The sequence below is a fragment of the Herpailurus yagouaroundi genome, unplaced genomic scaffold (assembly GCF_014898765.1).
Source record: "Herpailurus yagouaroundi ecotype Mexico unplaced genomic scaffold, PumYag 77, whole genome shotgun sequence".
Classification (NCBI taxonomy): Eukaryota; Metazoa; Chordata; class Mammalia; order Carnivora; family Felidae; genus Herpailurus; species Herpailurus yagouaroundi.
The window spans coordinates 36,694,109-36,715,555 of record NW_024412388.1 but is presented as its reverse complement, the minus strand read 5'-3'; the positions used below and the strand labels follow the sequence as shown (position 1 = coordinate 36,715,555).

Below are 21,447 nucleotides of genomic sequence, written 5' to 3'. Positions count from 1 at the left end.
AATATACCTAAAGAAAACATACATACATACTCTCCTGTGCTGCTTCTCCATCCCTGTTATATACCCTATTAAGTTTCTGTATTTTTCCAGATGTCTTTATGTATGTATACACACACACAAACACACACACACCAAAGCAAACATGTACATTTGTGTGTAGATGTTTGCTCGTATATCTACATATTAAAATTGAATTTAAAAATCTTTTTGTGTTGCTGAAATTGAAAACTCATAATTTATGAAAGTGGAAACAAAAGTCCTTTTTATCATCTACTAAACAGAAATAAAACTCCTAGGCATTTTATGAATACTTATTTAGGAAGATATTTGTTCAGGTGTATTTAACATCACCTAGCACTGCAGTGCTCACCAGTGCAAGAACTACCTTATCAAGTGGTTAAAAGATCATTAATGTACCCTAATTAGCTTTTCTCTCCATATGTTCTACTTGACCTACTTAAGGTGTTAAGTGGTTTGGAATTTTTTAAGCCTTATTTATAATATCATAATTTGGAAGCAACATATAGATATAAATCTCCCTGTCTCCATATAATTACAAGGTTAGGATAATTTTTTTGTTTTGCTTGTGTTTAGTAAATTCTATAATTTACATGATGATGGGGGTCAAATACCAGAGAAGGCAAGACATTTAGATTGAAGACTCTAATTGGGATAAATTTGAACATACTCAGATTTTAGGAATAATGAATTATATTGAAATTTATCCTTTTGGACTATAAAGTCCGTAAGTATAGGGACTGTGTCTCTCTAGTTTATTGCTATAATTCCCCACTTATAGAACATAGGAGGTATTGAATATTTTATGTATATAATGATAGATAAGAATATATAAATAGGCCAGTATTGCATTCATTTCCGATCTTATAGTTCATTATAGTTGTGTTGTTTTAGGAACTTTATGTAGAAACAGCTTTGTAGTCATTTCATTCTTATTTCTGTAGATAAGAAAAGTAAGATACAAGGAGGCTCTGGGCAGCCCTCTGTAATAGATGAAATGGTCATTACATGTTTGTTGGTGGTAGAGCTACCAGTGAACTATTATCCATAAATAGCATCTTCCCCATGCAGCTTGGTCAACTCAGTTTAGCATAGAGCTCTTCCAGAGAAGGGATATAGATAGTACCAAGTCTTTGTGATTCCTTTTGGTGATTAGAGTGTAACCCACTGTTGACTCAAAGAGGCATATTGGTTCTTTTTGGGCCCTGCTGGTCACGGCTCTTAGTTCAGGAAGTTCTAGGTTTGAGAAGCTTAGTGTTTGAACTGAAGTTTCCCTAGGAGGGAATCAAATGCTCCTTTTGCTGGGTTTCCATTACACTTTGCTTTTACCTTTATTATAGTATTTACTTCACTCTGCCGAGTGTTACGGTTAGGTGTTTCTATGTGTTATTCCCTCTAGGTTGGTTCATTTGAGTGCTGGGAACACCTTGTCTTTGTACCTTTCATAGCTATAGCACAATACTTTGTATAGAACAAGTTTAAACTGTTAATTCTTATAAGTGGAGAAGTAGAAGAATTTTAAATTTTGCAAAATTATAGTTCCAATTGTAGCTATTTTTTGTAAGCCGCATCAAATCCTTTCCAAACAAGATAGGCATAAATAAGTACCATTTAGAAAAAAGTATGGATTATAGCAAGTTCTTCCTTCATCTAACAATTTCAGAAGCCTGATAGTTTTTTTAAAAGAACAGCTTTATTGAGATAAAGTTCACACAGCATACAATTCACCCACTTAGAGTGTATAATGCCATAGGTTTTAGTACATTCACAGAGTTCTGCAACCATCACCACAAGCAATTTTGGAACATTTTCATTGCCCCACTCTGCACACATTGGCTCTCCTTCCCCTTTCCCCTTTAATACCACCCTAGGCAACCATTAATTTATTTTCTTTGTAAGTTTGCCTGTTCTAGACAGTGAAATCCTCTAATTTGTGGTCTTTTGTGACTGGCTTCTTTCAGGTAGCCTAAATGTTTTCATGGTTCATACATTTTATGGAATATTTCATTCCTTTTTACTGCCAAATAATATTCCACTGTCTGGATATATACATCTTATTTATCCATTCATCTTTCTTTTAAGCTTATTTATTTATTTTGAGAGAGAGAGAGGGAGAGAGAGCAAATGCGGTAGATGCGGAGAGAGGAGGAGAGAGAATCCCAGGCAGGCTCCACACTGTCAGCACAGAGCCCAGTGTGGGGCTCGAGATCACGAACCCATGAGATCATGACCTGAGCTGGGATCAAGACTTGAATGCTTAACTGAGCCACCCAGGCACCCCTATCCATCCGTTGATGGATATTGGGTTGTTTCCACTTTTTGGTTATTATAAACAATGCTGTTATAAACACTGATACACAAGTTTTTGTGCGGATGTAGATTTTGTTTTTCTTAAGTATATAGCTACGATTGAAGTTGCTGGGTAATATGGTGACTCTAGGTTTAACCTTTTTTAAAAAAATTATTTATTTTTTAATGTTTTTTTTTTTTTTGAGAGAGAGATACAGTGTATGAGTGGGGGAGGGGCAGAGAGAGAGAGGGAGACACAGAATCTGAAGCAGGCTCCAGGCTCTGAGCTGGCAGCACAGAGCCTGATGCGGGGCTCCAACTTGCAGACTGTGAGATCATGACCTAAGCCGAAGTCAGATGCTTAACCGACTGAGCCACTTAGGCATCCCTACTAGGTTTAACCTTTTTAAAATATTTATTTATTTTTTTGTTTTTAAGTAATCTCCACACCCAACATTGGGCTTGAACTCAAAACCCCAAGATCAAGAGTTGCATGCTCCACTGACTGAGCCAGCTAGGCACCCCTCTAGGTTTAACCTTTTGAGGAGCTGATAGATTGTTTTCAAAACAGTTACATCATTTTGTTTCTTTTTTTTTTTTTTTTAACGTTTATTTATTTTTGAGACAGAGAGAAACAGAGCATGAATGGGGGAGGGGCAGAGAGAGAGGGAGACACAGAATCGGAAGCAGGCTCCAGGCTCTGAGCCATCAGCCCAGAGCCCGACGCGGGGCTCGAACTCACGGTCCGTGAGATCGTGACCTGAGCTGAAGTCGGACGCTCAACCGACTGAGCCACCCAGGCGCCCCTCATTTTATGTTTCTATTAGCAGTGTATGAGAGTTCCAGTTTCTTCACATTCTTACCAACACTTGTCTGTCTTTTTGATTATAGTTTATCCTTGAATAATGTGGGAGTTAGAGGTGCAAATCCCCTGTGCAGTTAAAAATCTGTGTATAACTTTTGACTCCCCAAAAACTTAACTACTGATAGCCTACTGTTGACCAGAAGCCTTACTGATGACAGAAACAGATTAACACATATTTTGTATGTTGTATGTATTACATACTGCATTTTTACCATAAAATAAGCTAGAGAAAAAATGTTAGTAAGAAAATCATAAGGGAAAATACATTTACAGTACTGTAATGTATTTATTGACAGTGTGAGTTTATGTTGTCTGTTCATAAGATAAATCATCTGTCTTTCAGTAACTACATTAATATTATATGATACAAAAATACTATAAGATGTTATACCTTTTACACTAGACATCAAAAATGAAAAGATAATGGGAAAAAACTCATTTATTTACAGATATAACAATTCATGCATTGATAATGAAACATAAATATGATTGGCAATGATGACAAAAATGTCATAGTTCTTGCTATACAGTTACTAAGTTTTTATATCAAGACACATGCACAACAGTTTATTAACTGTACAGTATGATGATTATTTGCTGTTAAGTGGAATTGAATCATCATAAAGATTTTCATCCATGTTATCTTCATGTTGAGTAGGCTGAAGAGGAGGAGGAAGAAGGAGAGTTGATCTTGCTGCCCTGGGGTGGCAGAGGCAAAAGAGGTGGAGGAGGAGGTAGAAGTGGAGGCAGGAGAGGCAGGCACACTCGGTGTAATTTTACAGAAATATGTAGTAATTTTTTTTTTAAGTTTATTTAGTTTGAGAGAGAGGGAGAGAGAGAGATTCCCAAACAGGCTCCGTGCTGTCAGCACAGAGCCTGATGCGGGGCTTGAACTCACAAACTATGAGACCATGACCTGAGCTGAAGTCAAGAGTTGGGTGCTTAACTGACTGAGCCACCCAGGCGCCCCTGTAGTAATTTCTATCTGACATTTTTGCTTTTTCATTTCTCTAAAAATTTCTATACAGTATCAATCCTTCTACCATTTGTTTTGTTTCGTTGCTTGTATCATACAAGGGTCCATATCCTAAATGAAGTCAAAAGCAGTCTTGGATATTTGGAACCCTTTTGCCAGATTGTCTAATGTCACTTTGTTTTCTGGAACTGCTGCTTCTTCATCTTCTTCATCATCTGACATTGGTTCAGAAGCACTCATCTCCATCACGTCTTCTGTTAATTCCTCCATTGTGATAGCATTTTTTCTCTAAGATCCATATCTTGAAACCCTTCACTCACTGCTTCCCCCTCCCCCCCATATCTACGATCTCTTTCATGATTTCCTTGATTGGTTCTATTGTAAATCCTGTGAAGTCATGTACAACATCTGGACACTATTTTCTCCAGCAGGAATTTATTGTTCTGGGCTTGATAGCTTTCATGGCTTTTTCTGTAACAGTGATGGCATCTTTAGTGATGTAATCCTTCTAAAATATTTTTTTAATGTTTATTTTTGAGAGAGAGAGAGACAGACAGACAGCATGAGCGGGGGAGGGGCAGAGAGAGAGGGAGACACAGAATCTGAAGCAGGCTCCATGCTCCCTGAGCTGTCAGCACAGAGCCCCAACACGGGGCTCAAACCCACAAATTGCCAAGATCATGATCTGAGCCGAAGTTGGACGCTTAACCAACTGAGCCACCCAGGCGCCTCTTTAGTGATGTAATCCTTCTAGACTATCATGATGTTCTCTCTATCAGGGTTCTCTTCCATATCATTGACAATTCTTTCCAAAGACTTGTGCATCACGAGCCTTTAAGGTCTTTATGACCCCCTGATCTAGAGGCTGAATTAGTGATGTTGTGTTTGGGGGCAAGTAGACCATTTTAACACTTTTGGTGTTGGATTTGTCGGGTTCTGGGTGGCCAGGGGCACTGTCCAATATCAAAAGAACTTTAAAAGGCAGTCTTTTACTGGCAAGGTAAAAGCCAGTAAAAGGTAAAAGCCTGGCAAGGTATAAGCCTGGCAAGGTAAAAGCCAGGAAGTACCTGGCTTCAGGGACAAGCATTGATGAAACCAGTCTAGAAAAAGCGTTCTTATTATCTAGGCTTTCTTGTTGTATAATCAAAAGACTGGTATCTGGTATTTATTTTTTCTTTTCAAGGCTTGGGGTTAGCAGCTTTATATAGATAAGGACAATCTTTTTTTTTTTTCTTTAATGTTGACTTATTTTTGAGAGAGAGAGTGAGACAGAGTGTGAGTGGGGAGGGCCAGAGAGAGGGAAACACAGAATCCGAAGCAGGCTCCAGGCTCTGAGCTGTCAGCACAGACCCTGACGTGGGGCTTGAACTCACAGACCACAAGATCATGGCCTGAGCTGAAGTCAGACGCCCAACCGACTGAGCCACCCAGGTGCCCGATCTTGATCATAAATCCAACTGCATTTGCACCAAAGGATAGAGTTAGCCTATCCCTTCTTGTCTTTTTTTTCTTTTTTTTTTAATCCCTTCCTGTCTTAAATCCTGGTGCTCACTTCTCTTTCTTACTAATGAATGTCCTTTGTGGCGCCCCCCCCCCCCAAGAAAAGGGCACTTTTGTCTGCATTAAAAACCTGTTCAGGCAGACCTTCTTTCTCCTCCATGATTTTCTTAATGGTTCTGGGAACTTGTCTGCTGCCTCTTGGTTGGCAGAAGCTGCTTCTTCTGTTATCTTAATGTTTTTAAAGCCAAACTTCTTTCTAAAATTATCAAACCATCCTTTGCTGGTTAAATTCTCTGGCTTTAGATCCTTCACCTTCCTTTTGCTTTTAGTTGTCATATAAAGACTTAGCTTTTCTTTGAATAATATTAGAGTCTATAGGTATGCCTTTCTTATAGCTGTCCTGCTATAAAAGCTGCACTTGCAATACAGGATAAAAAAGTATTTTGCAAAAAGTGTGAGGTTTTTGCATCTGCTGGCATAGCGGCAGTGACGGCTTCACAAATTTCCTTTTTTTTTTTTTTTTAAACAATGGTCTTTTAGGCTGGTGGGCAACTGCAGACCTCAAACAATTCAACTTTTTCTTGTAATGTTATGACTTTTCTTTGCTTCTTGGGAGCTTCCAACATCACTAGTGGCACTTTGTATGGGTCCTTTGGTGTTATTCAAGGTTTAAGGTATTGCACTAAACACAAAAAATATGCAAGAACCACGGGAGATTACTTTTTACTGTGATATGTAATTCACTAGAGAGAAATGAACTGTTCATGCAGAGATGATTAGTGTCACAGGGCATTTTAAGTGGATACTTACAACACTTGAGCTTACTGCAATAGCAACAAGAGATGGCTACAAAATTATTACAGTAGTACAACATGTACTACAGTTAATTTTATGCAGTTATGATTTAGTACTGTATTTTTACCTTTGTTTAACATTTCTCTCAACCACAAATGGCACCATGTACAATCTGTAAGTGTTGGCACAAAATTTTGATGAATTTTAACTTTTTATGATTTGTGTATATTTTATGGTAGTAAATGATAAAATAGACTAGTGTAGGGGCGCCTGGGTGGCGCAGTCGGTTAAGCATCCAACTTCAGCCAGGTCACGATCTCGCGGTCCGTGGGTTCGAGCCCCGCGTCGGGCTCTGGGCTGATGGCTCAGAGCCTGGAGCCTGTTTCCGATTCTGTGTCTCCCTCTCTCTCTGCCCCTACCCCGTTCATGCTCTGTCTCTCTCTGTCCCAAAAAAAAAAAAAAAAAAAAAAGTTGGAAAAAAAAATAGACTAGTGTATACATGTATTTTATGCATTCATGACATATCTAATGTTTTCTTAGGCTGTTATGTTTCTAGACTTAGGTGGTTTGTGAATTTTTTCAAGCTGTTGGAAATCTCCAAGAAATTTTCCAAAAAAATCTGTGTATAAGAGGACCTGTGCATTTCAAACCCTTGTTGTCAAAGGGTGAACTGTATAGTCAAATCCTAGAGGGTGTGAAGTGATATCTATTGTGATTTTTATTTTATTTTTTTGAATTTAAGTTAGTTTATTTGAGAGAGAGAGAGAGGGAGTGAATGAGAGAGAGGGAGAGAGAGAGAGAGAGAGAGAGAGAGCGCAGGGGAGGGACAGAGAACGAGGGAGCGAGAATCCCAAGCAGGTTCCATGCTGTTAGCGCAGAGCCCCACCCAGGGCTCAGTCTCACAAACCGTGAAATCATGACCTGAGCGGAAAGCAAGAGTCGGACGCTTAACCAACTGAGCTACCTAGGTGCTCCATTATTTTGATTTTGATTTCCTTGATGGCTGATGATCTTATTTTTTCATGTGCTACTGGCCATGTGTATATTGTCTTTGGAGAAATGTCTATTCAGATCCGGTGCCCATTTTTAATCATTTGCCTTTTTGTTAAGTTGCAAGAGTTCTTTCTGTGTTCTAGATACAGTTTTTAAAATCAGATATATGGGGCACCTGGGTGGCTCAGTCCGTTAATTGTCCAACTTCAGCTCAGGTTATGATCTCGCGGTCCATGAGTTTGAGCCCCGCGTTGAGCCCTGTGCTGACAGCCTAGAGCCTGGAGCTTGCTTTGGATTCTGTGTCTCCCTCTCTCTCTCTGCCCACCCCCCACTCATGTTCCGTCTCTCTCTCTCTCTCTCTCTCTCTCTCTCTCTGTCAAAAATAAATAAACATTAAAAATTTTTTTTAAATAAATAAAATCAGATACATGATTTACAAAGATTTCCTGCAGTTCTGTGTGTTGTCTTTGCACTTTCTTGATGTCATCTGAAGCACAAAAAATTTTAATTTTGATCAAGTCCAGTCTATCTGTTTTTTTTCTTTTAGTCATTTGTGCTTTTGGTTTCTAAGAAACTAATGCCTAATCCAGAGTCATGAAGATTTAAGCCTGTTTTCTTTGAAAAGTTTTTTAGTTTTAGCTCTTATGTTTAGATCTTTGATCCATTTTGAGTTAATTTTTGCATATGGTGTGATATAGGGGTCTGACTGTGTTCTTTTGAATAAGGATAACCAGTTATCCTAGCACCATTTGTTAAAAAGACTATTCTTCTACCATTGAATTTTTTGACATTCTTATTGAGAGATATTTAACAGTTTCTGTTTTGAAGAATATATTCACATTTTCCCCATTTTCCTTCTATATTGTCTCTTTTTTGTTAAAAAAATATTTAGAAACCATCTCAAACTTATAGAAAAGTTAGAAGTATAAAAAGAGGTTAGAGTGGGAGAGAGCCAAAGCATAAGAGACTCTTAAAAACTGAGAACAAACTGAGGGTTGATGGGGGGTGGGAGGGAGGGGAGGATGGGTGATGGGTATTGAGGAGGGCACCTTTTGGGATGAGCACTGGGTGTTGTATGGAAACCAATTTGACAATAAATTTCATATATTGAAAAAAAGTATAGTACAAATAATTTATTTTCTTGAATCATTGAGAGTAAGTTGCTGACATGATACCCCACAATGATCATATTTGTCTGTATTTCCTACCACCAAGAACATTCTCCTATACAAAATCAGAATATTCACGTTGATGTATTACAACACCAATCTTATTCTCAGCTCCCATTCAAGTTTTGTCCTTCCTCCAGTAATATTCTTTGTAACAAAGTCACAAACTGCATTTAATTGTCACAATTCTCTAGTTTTCTTCAATCTGGAACAGTTCATCAATCTTTCTTGATTTTCACAACCTTGACTTTTTTGAAGATTACAGGCCTGTTTTTTTTTTTTTTTTTTTGGTAGAATATCTCTCAATTGTGGCTTGTCTGATGTCTCCTCACGATTAAATTCAGTTTATGCGTATTTGGCAGGAATATCACAGAAGTGATGTTTTATCCTTCTCATTGCATCCTGTTGGGGGCCCAAGATTTTATCATTACTAGTGGTATTAACTTAATTGATTATTTGATTAAGGTGGTATTTACCAGACTTCTCCACTTCTTGTCTTTTTACTTTTGTGACTAATAAGCATTTTGTAGGAAAGCCTTCTGAGATTTTGTAAATCCTCCTCATTAATCTTTCAATTATTTATTTATTTTTTATATCTGCCTGCATGGACACGTGGATTCTTATTTTGTTTGATGACTTATATTTCCTTACTATCATTATTCATATTGATGCTTCATATTTGGTAGTGGGAGCCCCTTCAGTTGGCTCCTTTATTTTTTGTCGTGGCCCCTCATTCTTTGAGCACTTGCTTGCTTTTTGGCTTAACATGATGTTTGAGGTTCATTTGGTTCTTGCTCTGCCCCAGCCCTGGAATCAGCCTTTCTTCAAAGAGCCCAGATTGTTTTAAGTAGAGGATGGCACTAGAAATAAAGATCTGGGTACTGGTTATGCATATTGGGGGTGCGGCTGATTTCAGGACCTCTCAGGACAGAGCTTGGGAATAATTTTATTCCCAGTATGTACAGACATTTGCATCTCTCTTTCTATTGAATTTCATGAGTTCATTATCAATAGCTGCAATTCCAGTTCAAACTCGAGGGATCGTTCTATTTTTTCACTTTTCCATATTTGTAACTTCCTTTTTAGACTATGAGAAAACTGGGTCTTATTAATTTTAATAGTTTTACTTATTTGGTTCATATCTCTGTATGTACCTCATCTCTTACAGCTTATTGCTGCATTCCTCCAACACCTCGCAGCCTCCCCTCCCCCAAGTAGAAACTCTTTTCACCCTTATCTGGCTTTGTCTCATTGCACTGGTATGCCCATTTCTGAGGACTGTGTCCTCATTGGCTTGGTCTCCACTACACTGTGCTACCGGGCCCTGTGCTGCTGTGCTTCTTATTTCATTTAGCTTTATTTAACACCTTGTGCCAGGCTGTCCCTGTGAAGATCTCCTTCTTACCCTCCTCTGGCTCTGAGATCCTGTGCTGTGCTGTGCTGCTGTCCCCTTATTTGGACATAATCCTTCTTCACCTGCTTTGGGCTCTGATACTAACTCTTAGCCATCATGACCAGTCTCATGTAATGGCTTTTGGGCTGAATTGTTGGTGAAGGGGCTTCACACTGTCTTTTGAGAGAAGATGAAGTTTTGGGTGGCATCTGTTCAGAATTAAAAGTTAGCACTTTATAAGAAGGAAAAAAAAACCCAGGTAGCTTGAAAATTTCACATTTTAGGCAGTTATTGGTAGAGTTCTAAAAGGATTCCTTCTTTGGCTAACATTTAATATAAAATAACACTTGATTTATAATTATCCGAATCTTAATGTACATTGGTTAATGAGCTGTTCCTGACTGAGGAAATTAGAAAAGAAATAGTAATTTACATCTACAAAATAATATTCATTTTTCTTCTAGCTCTTCCACCAAAGCCACCTAAGCCAATGACTTCAGCTGTTACAAATGGAATGAAGGACAGTTCTGTTTCTCTTCAGGATGCAGAATGGTACTGGGGGGATATTTCAAGGTAATAACTAGAATACTACTATAATTCAATGCAGTTGAAAAACAAGTCATTTTTGAGAATTAGTTAAAAATAAAACATTTTAATGCACTACTAGTTGTTAAAGATTACCATTTTGAAAATCATGTGTGAGAACATTTCAAAAGTTTCTAAATGCTGTCCTTCCCACAAAAAAGTGACAAGAAAATCTTTATTACAGGTGTGATCATTACTTTTAATACTGTATTGAGGATAGATTTCTGAATAAATGAAACTTCTACATTTAGGATAGCTACATGTGTTTTAGGATAAAAGATAGTTACAGGTACTTAATTTTCTTTACCTTTCTGTGTCTAAGTCAGTGGTTCCATTATCTTTGCATGCACAAGAACCAATTGAGGTGGGGCCCAGGAATCTGCATTTAACAGTTTCCCCAGGTGATTTTGATGTAGTCTTCACATACCTCATTTTGAGAAACAGGACTCTAGAACAGGTTTACTTTTTGGGTAAAATGTGGTTTTGGAAAAATCTGAGCCTAGAGAAGGGAAATATATATATTGAATTTGAATTTTCAAATTTCTTGTTTTTCTTGAATTTTGTTTTAGAAAAGACCTATCCATTTCTGTCAAATTAGGTTCCAGGCTGATGGTGTATTCTTTAATATGCTTGTGTTTCTCTTTCTCTTGTCTGTTTTCTTTAATTCCCAGAGTGCCACTCATTTCTTTTTTTTCCCCTTTGTTACCATTTTAACCATCTTTAAATGTCCAGCTTAGTGGCATAAAGTACATTGACAGTATTGTTCAACCCTCACCACCATCCATCTCTGGAACTATTTCATCTTCCCAAAGCATAACTTTGTACTCGTTAAACACTAACTGCCTTTTCCTCCTATTCTCCCCAGCGCCTGGAAACCACCATCCTACTTTCTGTTTCTATGAATTTGACTACTCTAGGTACCTCACATAAGTGGAATCTTACCATATTTATCCTTTTGTGACTGGCTTATTTCACTTAACAAAATGTCTTCAAGGTTCATCCGTGTTGTAGCATGTGTCAGTATTTTCTTCTTTTTTAAGGCTGAATAATATTCCATTATGTGTATATACACCACATTTTTATTTATTCATTCATCTGGACATTTGGCTTTGAACATTTGGATTGTTTACAGCTTTTGGCTATTGTGAATAATGCTGCCATGAACATTGGTGTATAAATGTTTATTCAAGTCCCTGCTTTTAGTTCTTTTGGGTGCATGCCCTGAAGTGGAATTTCTGAGTTATATGGTAATTCTATGTTTAATTTTTGGGAGGAGACTTAATATATTTTTATATTAAAATGGACCAGAACATTTTTATTTTGTAATTATATAATAAAATGCTTTGTTAGATTTAAATATCATTTAAATTTATATTCTTTTTTTTTAAGTTTTTTTAAGTTTCATTTTGAGAGGAGGGGGAGCACAAGCATGTGGGGGAAAGGGGCAGTGAGAGAATCAAGCACAGGACTTGAACCCACTAACTGAACTGTGAGATCATGACCTGAGTCAAAACCAAGTCAGTTGCTTAACCGACTGAGCTACCCAGTCATCCCTTAAACTTACATTCTAAGACCATGTGGGTCTGTAACTCAAGAGTCTTCTATGCCCTCCTTTCCTGAGTGTTCTAGTATTCTTAAAGTTCTAAACCAACTCTGCGAGAGGAGTTTATCATCAGTATAAATTCAAATTGGAGAAGATTATATTGAAAGGTTGTGAACTTAGTGAAATTTTCCCCTTCTGATCAGACACAGCTGCCACTGTTGCTTAAACATAACCTTCTTTCTAAACAGCTGCTGGTTTCTCCTGAAACCGTACAAGTTCAGACTTGCCTAAGGAAGCCCTAAAGGCTTAATGGAAACACTATCCCCTACAGACGTTTGAAATCTGGAAGAGTTTAAAAAGCAAATAGCCTGTCCTTAGGTTGCATAATTCCAAAAATCAAAACAGAAAGATCATATCTAGGGGGAGGAACTAAATGACCTCTGAGGGCCCCCATAATTCTGTGACCTTAGACACACTCCCCTCCTAACTAGTCTTAGTAGTAATATGTGAAGAAAACAATTGACTAATCAACTAATCGATTAATGTGAAGAGAACAATCAGCAATTACATTTTTTTTTGTTTTCCTATAATTCTGTTTTTCAGGGAGGAGGTAAATGACAAATTACGGGATATGCCAGATGGTACGTTCTTGGTCAGAGATGCCTCAACAAAAATGCAGGGAGATTACACTTTGACTTTGCGGTGAGTATTTTTCAGCATTTGACTAGTGTTCTACTACCATTATTTATTTCTGGGTATAGAGAGATTTTTGTATTTATTTAAATGTTTATTTACACATTTAAAAAGAAGTTAATTTAGATATATAGTTTTTTTAAGTTTATGTAGTTTGAGAAAGAGCACGAGCTGGGGAGGGGGTGGGGGGGGGGAGACAGAAAGAATCCCAGTGCAGAGCCCAGTGCAGGGCTCAAACTCACAAACCGTGAAGTCATGACCTGAGCTGAAACCAAGAGTCAGATGCTTAACCTATGTGAGCCACCAGGGAGCACCTAGGTCCCTAGATACATAATTTTTAATTGTTTGGCTGACTATTCTTTTTCTGTACATTAAATATTTAAATGTCTTATATGAAAATGGCCACAATTTTTATTTTTATGAAGGAATAAAACAAAAAAAAGTCTTAAGATCCCTAAAAGTAAGGAAGGAAGAAGACCTGTGAGTGAAAAAGAAGTCCTGGGCACAGTGTGAGGTTATTAATGATATGTTGGGAATCCACCCCTCTATTAATCCTATTATTTTTCTCAGTGCAGACTTCAGAGAGTAAAACTCAACATAGTTTAGGCTGATGAGGATATGTAGAAGATAAGGCAATTCTCAGCCTATATCATGCCATCCATATGGGCATATTAGAATTTTCTAAGTGGTGGGTGTATCACCTTTTATATTTACAAAGATATATTTACAAATATATTTTAAAAGATTAGGAAAACGGCATTAGATATTTTTACATTTAATTTTTTTATATTCAATTTTAACAATTAAAATAGCCTAATTACAATAAAGTACTGTGATTTTTTTAATAAAGGAACTATCTAAAGAAAAATATAATGAAAACAGTAATGATAATAGCTCCCTTGTACTAAACATTTTACATGCAATATCTTATTATTCACAACAACCTTATGAGATAGGTATTATTCATATTTCCATTTTATAGATGAGGCAACTGAAGCTTAACCTGGTTAAGAAACTTACCTGAAGACACATAGCTAGTAAGTGGCAGAGGATGGGTACAGATCCAGATTTATCTGACCCTTTATTGTCTTTCTACCTACTATCTTTAGGAAAAATCATGTAGTTTATGCTAGAAATTTGGAGTTTCTGGTAAAGATATTATAAGAAGTTAATACCTTGGGACTTTTAGTTGTGCTGAGGAATAATCAGTGTGCTACAATGATTCATTTGATTCTGTTCCCCACTCCTCCCCCTGCCCCGCCGCTCCAGTCAGGCTTCTGTCTCTTCCAGTCTACAGGGACTACAAAACCAATGGCCACTTCTTTCTTCTGTGTGTGTGTGTGTGTGTGTGTGTGTGTGTGTGTGTGTGTGTCTAATTAATGTTATTTATTTACATCCAAGTTTGTTACCATATAGTGCAATAATGATTTCAGGAGTAGATTCCAGTGATTCATCCCCTATGTATCACCCCTATGTAACACTCAGTGCTCATCCCAATAAGTGTCTTCCTTAATGCCCCTTACCCATTTAGCCCATCCTCCCACCCCACAACCACTCCAGCAACCTTCAGTTTGTTTTTTGTATTTAAAAGTCTCTTATATTTTGTTCCCCTCCTTGTTTTTATATTATTTTTGCTTCCCTTCCTTTATGTTCATTTGTTTTGTATCTTTTTTTTTTTCCAACGTTTATTTATTTTTGGGACAGAGAGAGACAGAGCATGAACGGGGGAGGGTCAGAGAGAGGGAGACACAGAATCAGAAACAGGCTCCAGGCTCTGAGCCATCAGCCCAGAGCCTGATGCGGGGCTCGAACTCACGGACCGCGAGATCGTGACCTGGCTGAAGTTGGACGCTTAACCGACTGCGCCACCCAGGCGCCCCTGTTTTGTATCTTAAATTCCTCATATGAGTGAAGTCATATGATATGTCTTTCTCTGACTAATTTTGCTTAGTATAATACCCTCTAGTTCCATCCATGTGGTTGCAAATGGCAAGATTTCATTCTTTTTGATTGTTGAGTAATACTCCATTGCATATATATACCACATTTTCTTTATCCATTCATCCATCGATGGACATTTGGGCTCTTTCCATACTTTGGCTATTGTCAATAGCTCTGCTATAGACATTGGGGTTGCATGCACCCCTTCGAACAGCACAGCTGTATCCCTTGGATAAATACCTAGTAGTGCAATTGCTGGGTTGTAGGGTACTTCTGTTTTTAGCTTTTTGAGGAACTTCCATACTGTCTTCCAGAGTGGCTGCACCAGTTTGCATTCCCACCAGCAGTGCAAAAGAGATTCTTTTTCTCCACATCCTCGCCAACATCTGTTGTTGCGTGAGTTGTTAATTTTAAGCCATTCTGACTAGTGTGAGGTGGCATCTCATTGTGGTTTTGATTTGTATTTCCCTGATGATGAGTGATGTTGAGCATCTTTTCATGTCTGTTAGCCATCTGGATGCCTTCTTTGGAGACGTGTCTATTCGTGTCTTTTGCCCATTTCCCCACTGGCTTATTTGTTTTTTGGGTGTTGAGTTTGAGAAGTTCTTTATAGCTTTTGGATACTAACCCTTTATCTGTTATGTCATTTGCAAATAATCTTCTCCCATTCTGTTGGTTGCCTTTTAGTTTTGCTGATTGTGTCCTTTGCTGTGCAGAAGCTATTTATTTTGATGAGGTCCCAGTAGTTCATTTTTGCTTTTGTTTCCCTTGCCTCCCTTGAGTAAGAAGTTGCTGCGGCCAAAGTCAAAGAGGTTTTTGCCTGCTTTCTCCTCTAGGATTTTGATGGTTTCCTGTCTTACGTTTAGGTCTTTCATCCATTTTGGCTTTATTTTGTGTATGGTGTAAGAAAGTGGTCCAGGTTCATTTTTCTGCATGTCACTGCTGAAGAGATTGTCTTTATTCCATTGGATATTCTTTTCTGCTTTATCAAAGATTAGTTGGCCATACATTTGTGGGTCCATTTCTGGGTTCTGTAGTCTGATATGAGTGTTCTTGTGCCAGTACCATACTGTCTTGATGGTTACAGCTTTGTAGTATAACTTGAAGTCTGGGATTGTGATGCCTCCTGCTTTGGTCTTCTTCAAAATTACTTTGGCTATTCGGGGTCTTTTCTGGTTCCATACAAATTTTAGGATTGTTTGTTCTAGCTCTGTGAAGAATGCTGGTGTTACTTCAATAGGGATTGCACTGAATATAGATTGCTTTGGGTAGTGTCCACATTTTAACAATATTCTTCCAATCCAGGAGCATGGAGTATTTTTCCATTTTTTTGTGTCTTCGGTTTCTTTGATAAGCTTTCTATAGTTTTCAGTGTTTAGATTTTTCATTTCTTTGTTTAGGTTTATTCCTAGGTATTTTATGGGTTTTTTTGCAATTGTAAATGGGATCAATTCATTGATTTCTCTTTCTGTTGCTTCATTATTTGTGTAAAGGAATGCAACTGATTTCTGTGCATTGATTTTATATCCTGCAACTTTGCTCAATTCATGGATCAGTTCTAGCAGTTTTTTGGTGGAATGTTTTGGTTTTTTTCTATAGAGTATCATGTTGTCTACAACCACTTCTCTTTTTACCTCACCTGACTTCTTAGTAGGATTAGTCCTAGGCACTTTTTCCTAGAAACAGTTTATTGTCTTGGCTGTGGTGACATCACACTCTTCTGATTTTCTTCCTAACTCTAAACTAGCCACTCCTTTGCTCAGTATCTAAATTTTAAGTGTTCAAGGCTCAGAGTTGGGTCTCTGTATTCATTCTCCCAAGATGAGTTTGTCCTATTCCATGGCTTTAACAGGCAGTTATATGGTGGTGATTCATAAACCTCATCTCCAACTCTGACCTCCAGAACTCCACATGCATATATCCTGTTGCCTATTTGACTTTGCCATTTAGATAACTAGGGAACATATTAATTTTAACATGGTCAAAGCAAAATGTTTTATTTCTTTTTATTTCTTTATTTTTTATTTTTTTAAATGTTTGAGAGAGAGAGAGAGAGAGAGAGAGAACACAAGTGGGGAAGGGGCAGAGAGAGGGAGACAGAGAATCCGAAGCAGGCTTCTTGCTGTCAGCACAGAGCCTGACGTGGGACTCAAACCTACGGAACTGTGAGATCATGATCTGTGCTGAAGTCAGATGCTCAACTGACGGAGCCACCCAGGTGTCCCAGAATTTTTTTATTTCTAACCCGACTCCTCCTACTCAAACGATTTCTCTTTTAGTCTTTCCTTTTCTTTGTTTCTTTGTTTTTTTTTTTTTTTTTTCTTTCAGAAATAGAACCACCATTGGGGCACCTGAGTGGCTTAATCAGTTAGGCATCCAAGTTCAGTTCAGGTGATGATCTCACAGTCTGTGAGTTTGAGCCCCGTGTTGGGCTCTGTGCTGATAGCTCAAGCCTGGAGTCTGCTTCGGATTTTGTATCTCCCTCTCTCTTTGCCCCTCTTCCACTCATGCTCTGTCTCTCTCTGTCTCTCAAAAATGAATAAATGTTAAAAAAAAAAAAAAAAAAGAAATAGAACCACCATCTCTACAGTACTCAAGTCCCAACTCTTTTTCCCTAACACATTCAAATCCATCATTAAACAGTCCTGCCAACTTTACCCCCAAATCTGTATTTGTAATCTCCACTTTACCTCCAAATCTATATTCATAATCTTGTCACACTTGTCTGCCACTCAACACTAAGCCACCATCATCTTGTTTGATCTTTTACAGTCATTTCGTGACAGGCCTCTCAGCATCTTATAATTTCTAGTCTTCCCCACCCTTTTTGACCATTTTCTGCACAGCAACCCGTAGTGATCGTTTTAAGATATGAGTCTGATTACTCCTTTGCTTAAAATTCTTTCTTTTTATTATTTTTTTTAATATTTTAATTTATTTTTGAATGAGAGAGAGAGAGAGCATGAGTGGGGGAGAAGCAGAGAGAGAGGGAGACACAGAATTCAAAGCAGGCTCCAGGCTCTAAGCTGTCAGCACAGAGCCCGATGTGGGACTCAAACTCACAAACTGTGAGATCATGACTTGAGCTGAAGCTGGATGCTTAACCAACTGAGCCACCCAGGCACCCACTTAAAATTCTTTTTTAAGAGTTTCCCTACTGCACTTAAGGTAAAAGAATTTGGATTTTATTCTAACTTACAAAATTCTATTTGACCTGGTCTTGGTCTACTTTTTTTTTTTTTCTAAGTTTATTTATTTTGAGAGACAGAGTAGAGGAGGGGCAGAGAAAGGGGGAGAGAGAGAATCCCAGGCAGGTTTTGTGCTGTCAGAGCAGAGCCTGATGCTGGGCTCAAACTCACGAACCGTGAGATCATGACCTGAGCTGAAACTAAGAGTTGGACGCTTAATCGACTGAGCCACCCAGGCACCCCGGTCTCAGTCTACTTTTTACACCTCATATCTTGCCCTCTTCTCTCCCTTCCACTACATTCAACCCCACTATCCTTTTTGTACCTCAGATAAGTGAAGCTTATTCCTGTCTCTGGGCCTTTGCAATAGCTGTTCTTTCTGGTCTTCGCATCCTCGGTTCCTTTTTGTCGATCAGATCTCTGCACAGTTGCCACCTGTTAACTCTTAAACTCTCTTAAACTCTCAATCCAAAGTAGCCATCCAAGGATATATATTGCCTCAATTTAATTCTCTATAATCTGCTCCTGTATTTTCTTTTCCTCTTCCACCTTGTCTATCTCACCCCATAGAATTTAAGTTCTCTGATAATCATTGTTTAATCATTGTTGCATCTCCAGACTTTAGTGTGTGATAATGGATAGACATTAGACAGTGGATAATACATAATAACAGATGAATGTCTGATCTGAAAAATGGTTTTAATCCCACACTAAGTTGTTTTATGATGGGTAGATTCCTAAGTGCACCTAACTAAAGGCAACAATTTTTGCATCTTGGGATGAGGAAAAGAGCCTGCAGAAGTTATATTACTTACCTGAAGTTGCAGCACTGTTTAAGAACAAAGGCTGGAAAGGGGTCCCAATGACAGTCTAGTCTAGAACCACTTTGAGAATTCTTATGCTTAGAGACCTGCAGCTGGAAGATTGTTAATACTACTTGGTTCAGCTGGGGTTTCTACAGATGTAAGAATTCTCTGCATAACATTTTTCAGAAAGGGCCACTGAGCTTCCATGTGATCTTTCAGTCAGAGGGAGCTAGCATCTTCCTTTGAGACAGCCCATTTTATTTTTGGGCAGCTTTAAAATTTAGAGGGTTATCTTTGTGGTGGATATTACGGTAGGACCAGGAATGTGGACATGAATAAGAAGATGCGGTTTTACCCTTAAGAGTTCATAATCCCAATGTGTAATGGTAGAATAGGAGAGACACATATATACTATACTTGAATGCTTTTAATATAACACATAATATAACATTGTGGTGTTATATTTGAGTTCTCCCCATTTACTCCTTCTCCTAACTCCTGGTAACCATTGTTTTAGTTTGTTTGTGAATTTAATTTGACTATTCTAGGTACTTCATATAAGTAGAATCATACCAAAAAAAAAAAAAAAGGTAGAATCCTACAATATTTATCCTTTTGTGTCTGGCTTATTTTTCAAGAATAATAGTTTTAAGTTTCATCCATATTGTAGCATATTCTTCCTTTTTAAGGCATGTGTATACTACATTTTGTTTATCCATTGTTCAGTGGACATTGGCAAGAATATTTTATTTAAAAATTATTTATTTATTTATTTACTTACTTATTTATTTATTTATTTTGAGAGAGAGAGGAGGAAGAGAGAGCCAAGTGGGGTAGGGGCAGAGAGAGAGAGAATCCCAAGTAGGCCCCACGCTGTTGGTGAACTATAAGATCATAACCTGAGCTGAAATAAAGAGTCAGACGCTTAACTGGCTGAGCCACTCAGGCTCCCCAGCAAGAGTATTTTAAAGCTTTCATGTATCTAGCAAAATGTCTGACATGTAGTAGGTACTCAGTGAATATCTGAAAGGAAAAAATAAATGAGAGAAAGGTAAAGGGAAGTTTTCTCAGAGGAAATAATAGTTTAACTGGGCCCTGACAGATTTTGTTAGACAGAAAAGTGATGGTCTTACTGGAGTTTAGTAAAATCCATAGTTCAGTACTAGTTACTCTGCATAGGATCTGATAATGAGTTAAAATTTTTTGTCTCAAAGAAGCCATAGTGTGTTGAGGGCAATAGGAATAAGAAAGTTGCTTTGAATTAAACTAAAATAATAGGAGAAATTCAAAAATTGGGAAAGAAATATCTTGTTGAGAGGATATACAGAGGTGTCCTTCATGGAAGAAATTGCATTGCAGTGTATCTGGAAGAAGGGAATAGATTTGGGCATGTAGAAAGTGGGAGGGGAGGTCGCAGGATTAGGTAGCAATAGGAACAGAGATAAGCTGGTGAGAAACTAGAGTGCCCTGTTCTTGAAAGATGCAGTCCCAATTTGGCCAGAGGATAAAGTCCATAAAGAGGAACCAAGTGGTAGGGGATGGATGGTTGGAAAGGGTCATGTTGAAGAGGGCTTTGAATTCTAAAATTTGGAGTTTGCATTTATTTCATTTTAATTTTATTTTATTTTAGAGAGAGAGTGAGTGGGAAGAAGGGCAGAAGGAGAGAGAAAGAGAATATTAAGCAGGCTCCATACTCAGTGTAGAGCCTGACATGGGGCTCGATCCCATGACCCTGGGATCATGACCTAAGCTGAAATCAAGAGTTGGATGTTCGGCGAATGAACTGAGCCACCCAAGTGCCCCTGCATTTAATATTATAGGTAGGCAGAGGAAACCATTGCTTTTTTTTTTTTTTTTTTTTTTTTTTTTTTTTAGCAATTATATGATCAGACTATATTTGAATAGAAAGAATAAAAGAGGATAGATACTAGCAAAGAGTTAGGATATTATGAAATGTCAGGGTACCTGGCTGGCTCAGTTGGTAGAGTATGTGACTCTTGATCTCATGGTCGTGAGTTTAAGCCCCACATTGGGCATAGAGCTTACTTAAAAACAAAACAAAAAACCGTAGAATATTATCAATTGAGAGGTAATGGTGATCAAGAATAGAATTTATTCTTTAATCATTTAATATTTATTGAGTGCCCACAATGTTCTAGGTACTATTCTAGGAAAAGGAAATGATGAACATTTCCTATCTATACATGGTCTCCTATCCATTTGGTGTTTATATTTGGAGGTAGAGATAGGAGTAGGGGAGAGGAGACAAACACATAAAAAAGAAATAACTTCCAGTATATGAAATGCTATATAGGAAATACACAGGGTTATGTGATAGAGAATATAGGGAAAGGGAATTTAAGATAGTTTTGAGAAGGAGGGCCTCTCTGAGGATGTGACCTCTGAAAACTGAAGGATATGTGAGAACCAGCCAGAAAAGTGTTCTAGGAAGAGGGAACAGAAAATGCAAAGACACTGAATTTTGGAAAGGTTTGGTGGATCCAGTGAATACAAAGACTGCTGTGACTGGCTTACAGTGTGAACCATAGAGTGGTAGAAGATAAAGTTGAAAGTGGAAAGGAGACAGATGCACAGAGCCTTGTTAGCCATGGTAAGGAATTTTCTCCCTCCCTCCCTCTCTCTTTCTTCTTTCTTTCTTTCTTTCTTTCTTTCTTTCTTTCTTTCTTTCTTTC

General features: G+C 37.9%; 1 protein-coding gene across 1 annotated transcript in view; it reads left to right on the top strand.

The window, feature by feature from the left end:
* Positions 1 to 21,447, top strand: part of PIK3R3 (phosphoinositide-3-kinase regulatory subunit 3) — a 142,474-nt gene that overhangs the window by 84,172 nt on the left and 36,855 nt on the right. Inside the window, exons 2-3 of the mRNA XM_040470090.1 lie at positions 10,463 to 10,571; positions 12,730 to 12,828. Coding sequence (XP_040326024.1) covers positions 10,463 to 10,571; positions 12,730 to 12,828 — 208 coding nt within the window. The remainder of the gene's footprint in view (positions 1 to 10,462; positions 10,572 to 12,729; positions 12,829 to 21,447) is intronic.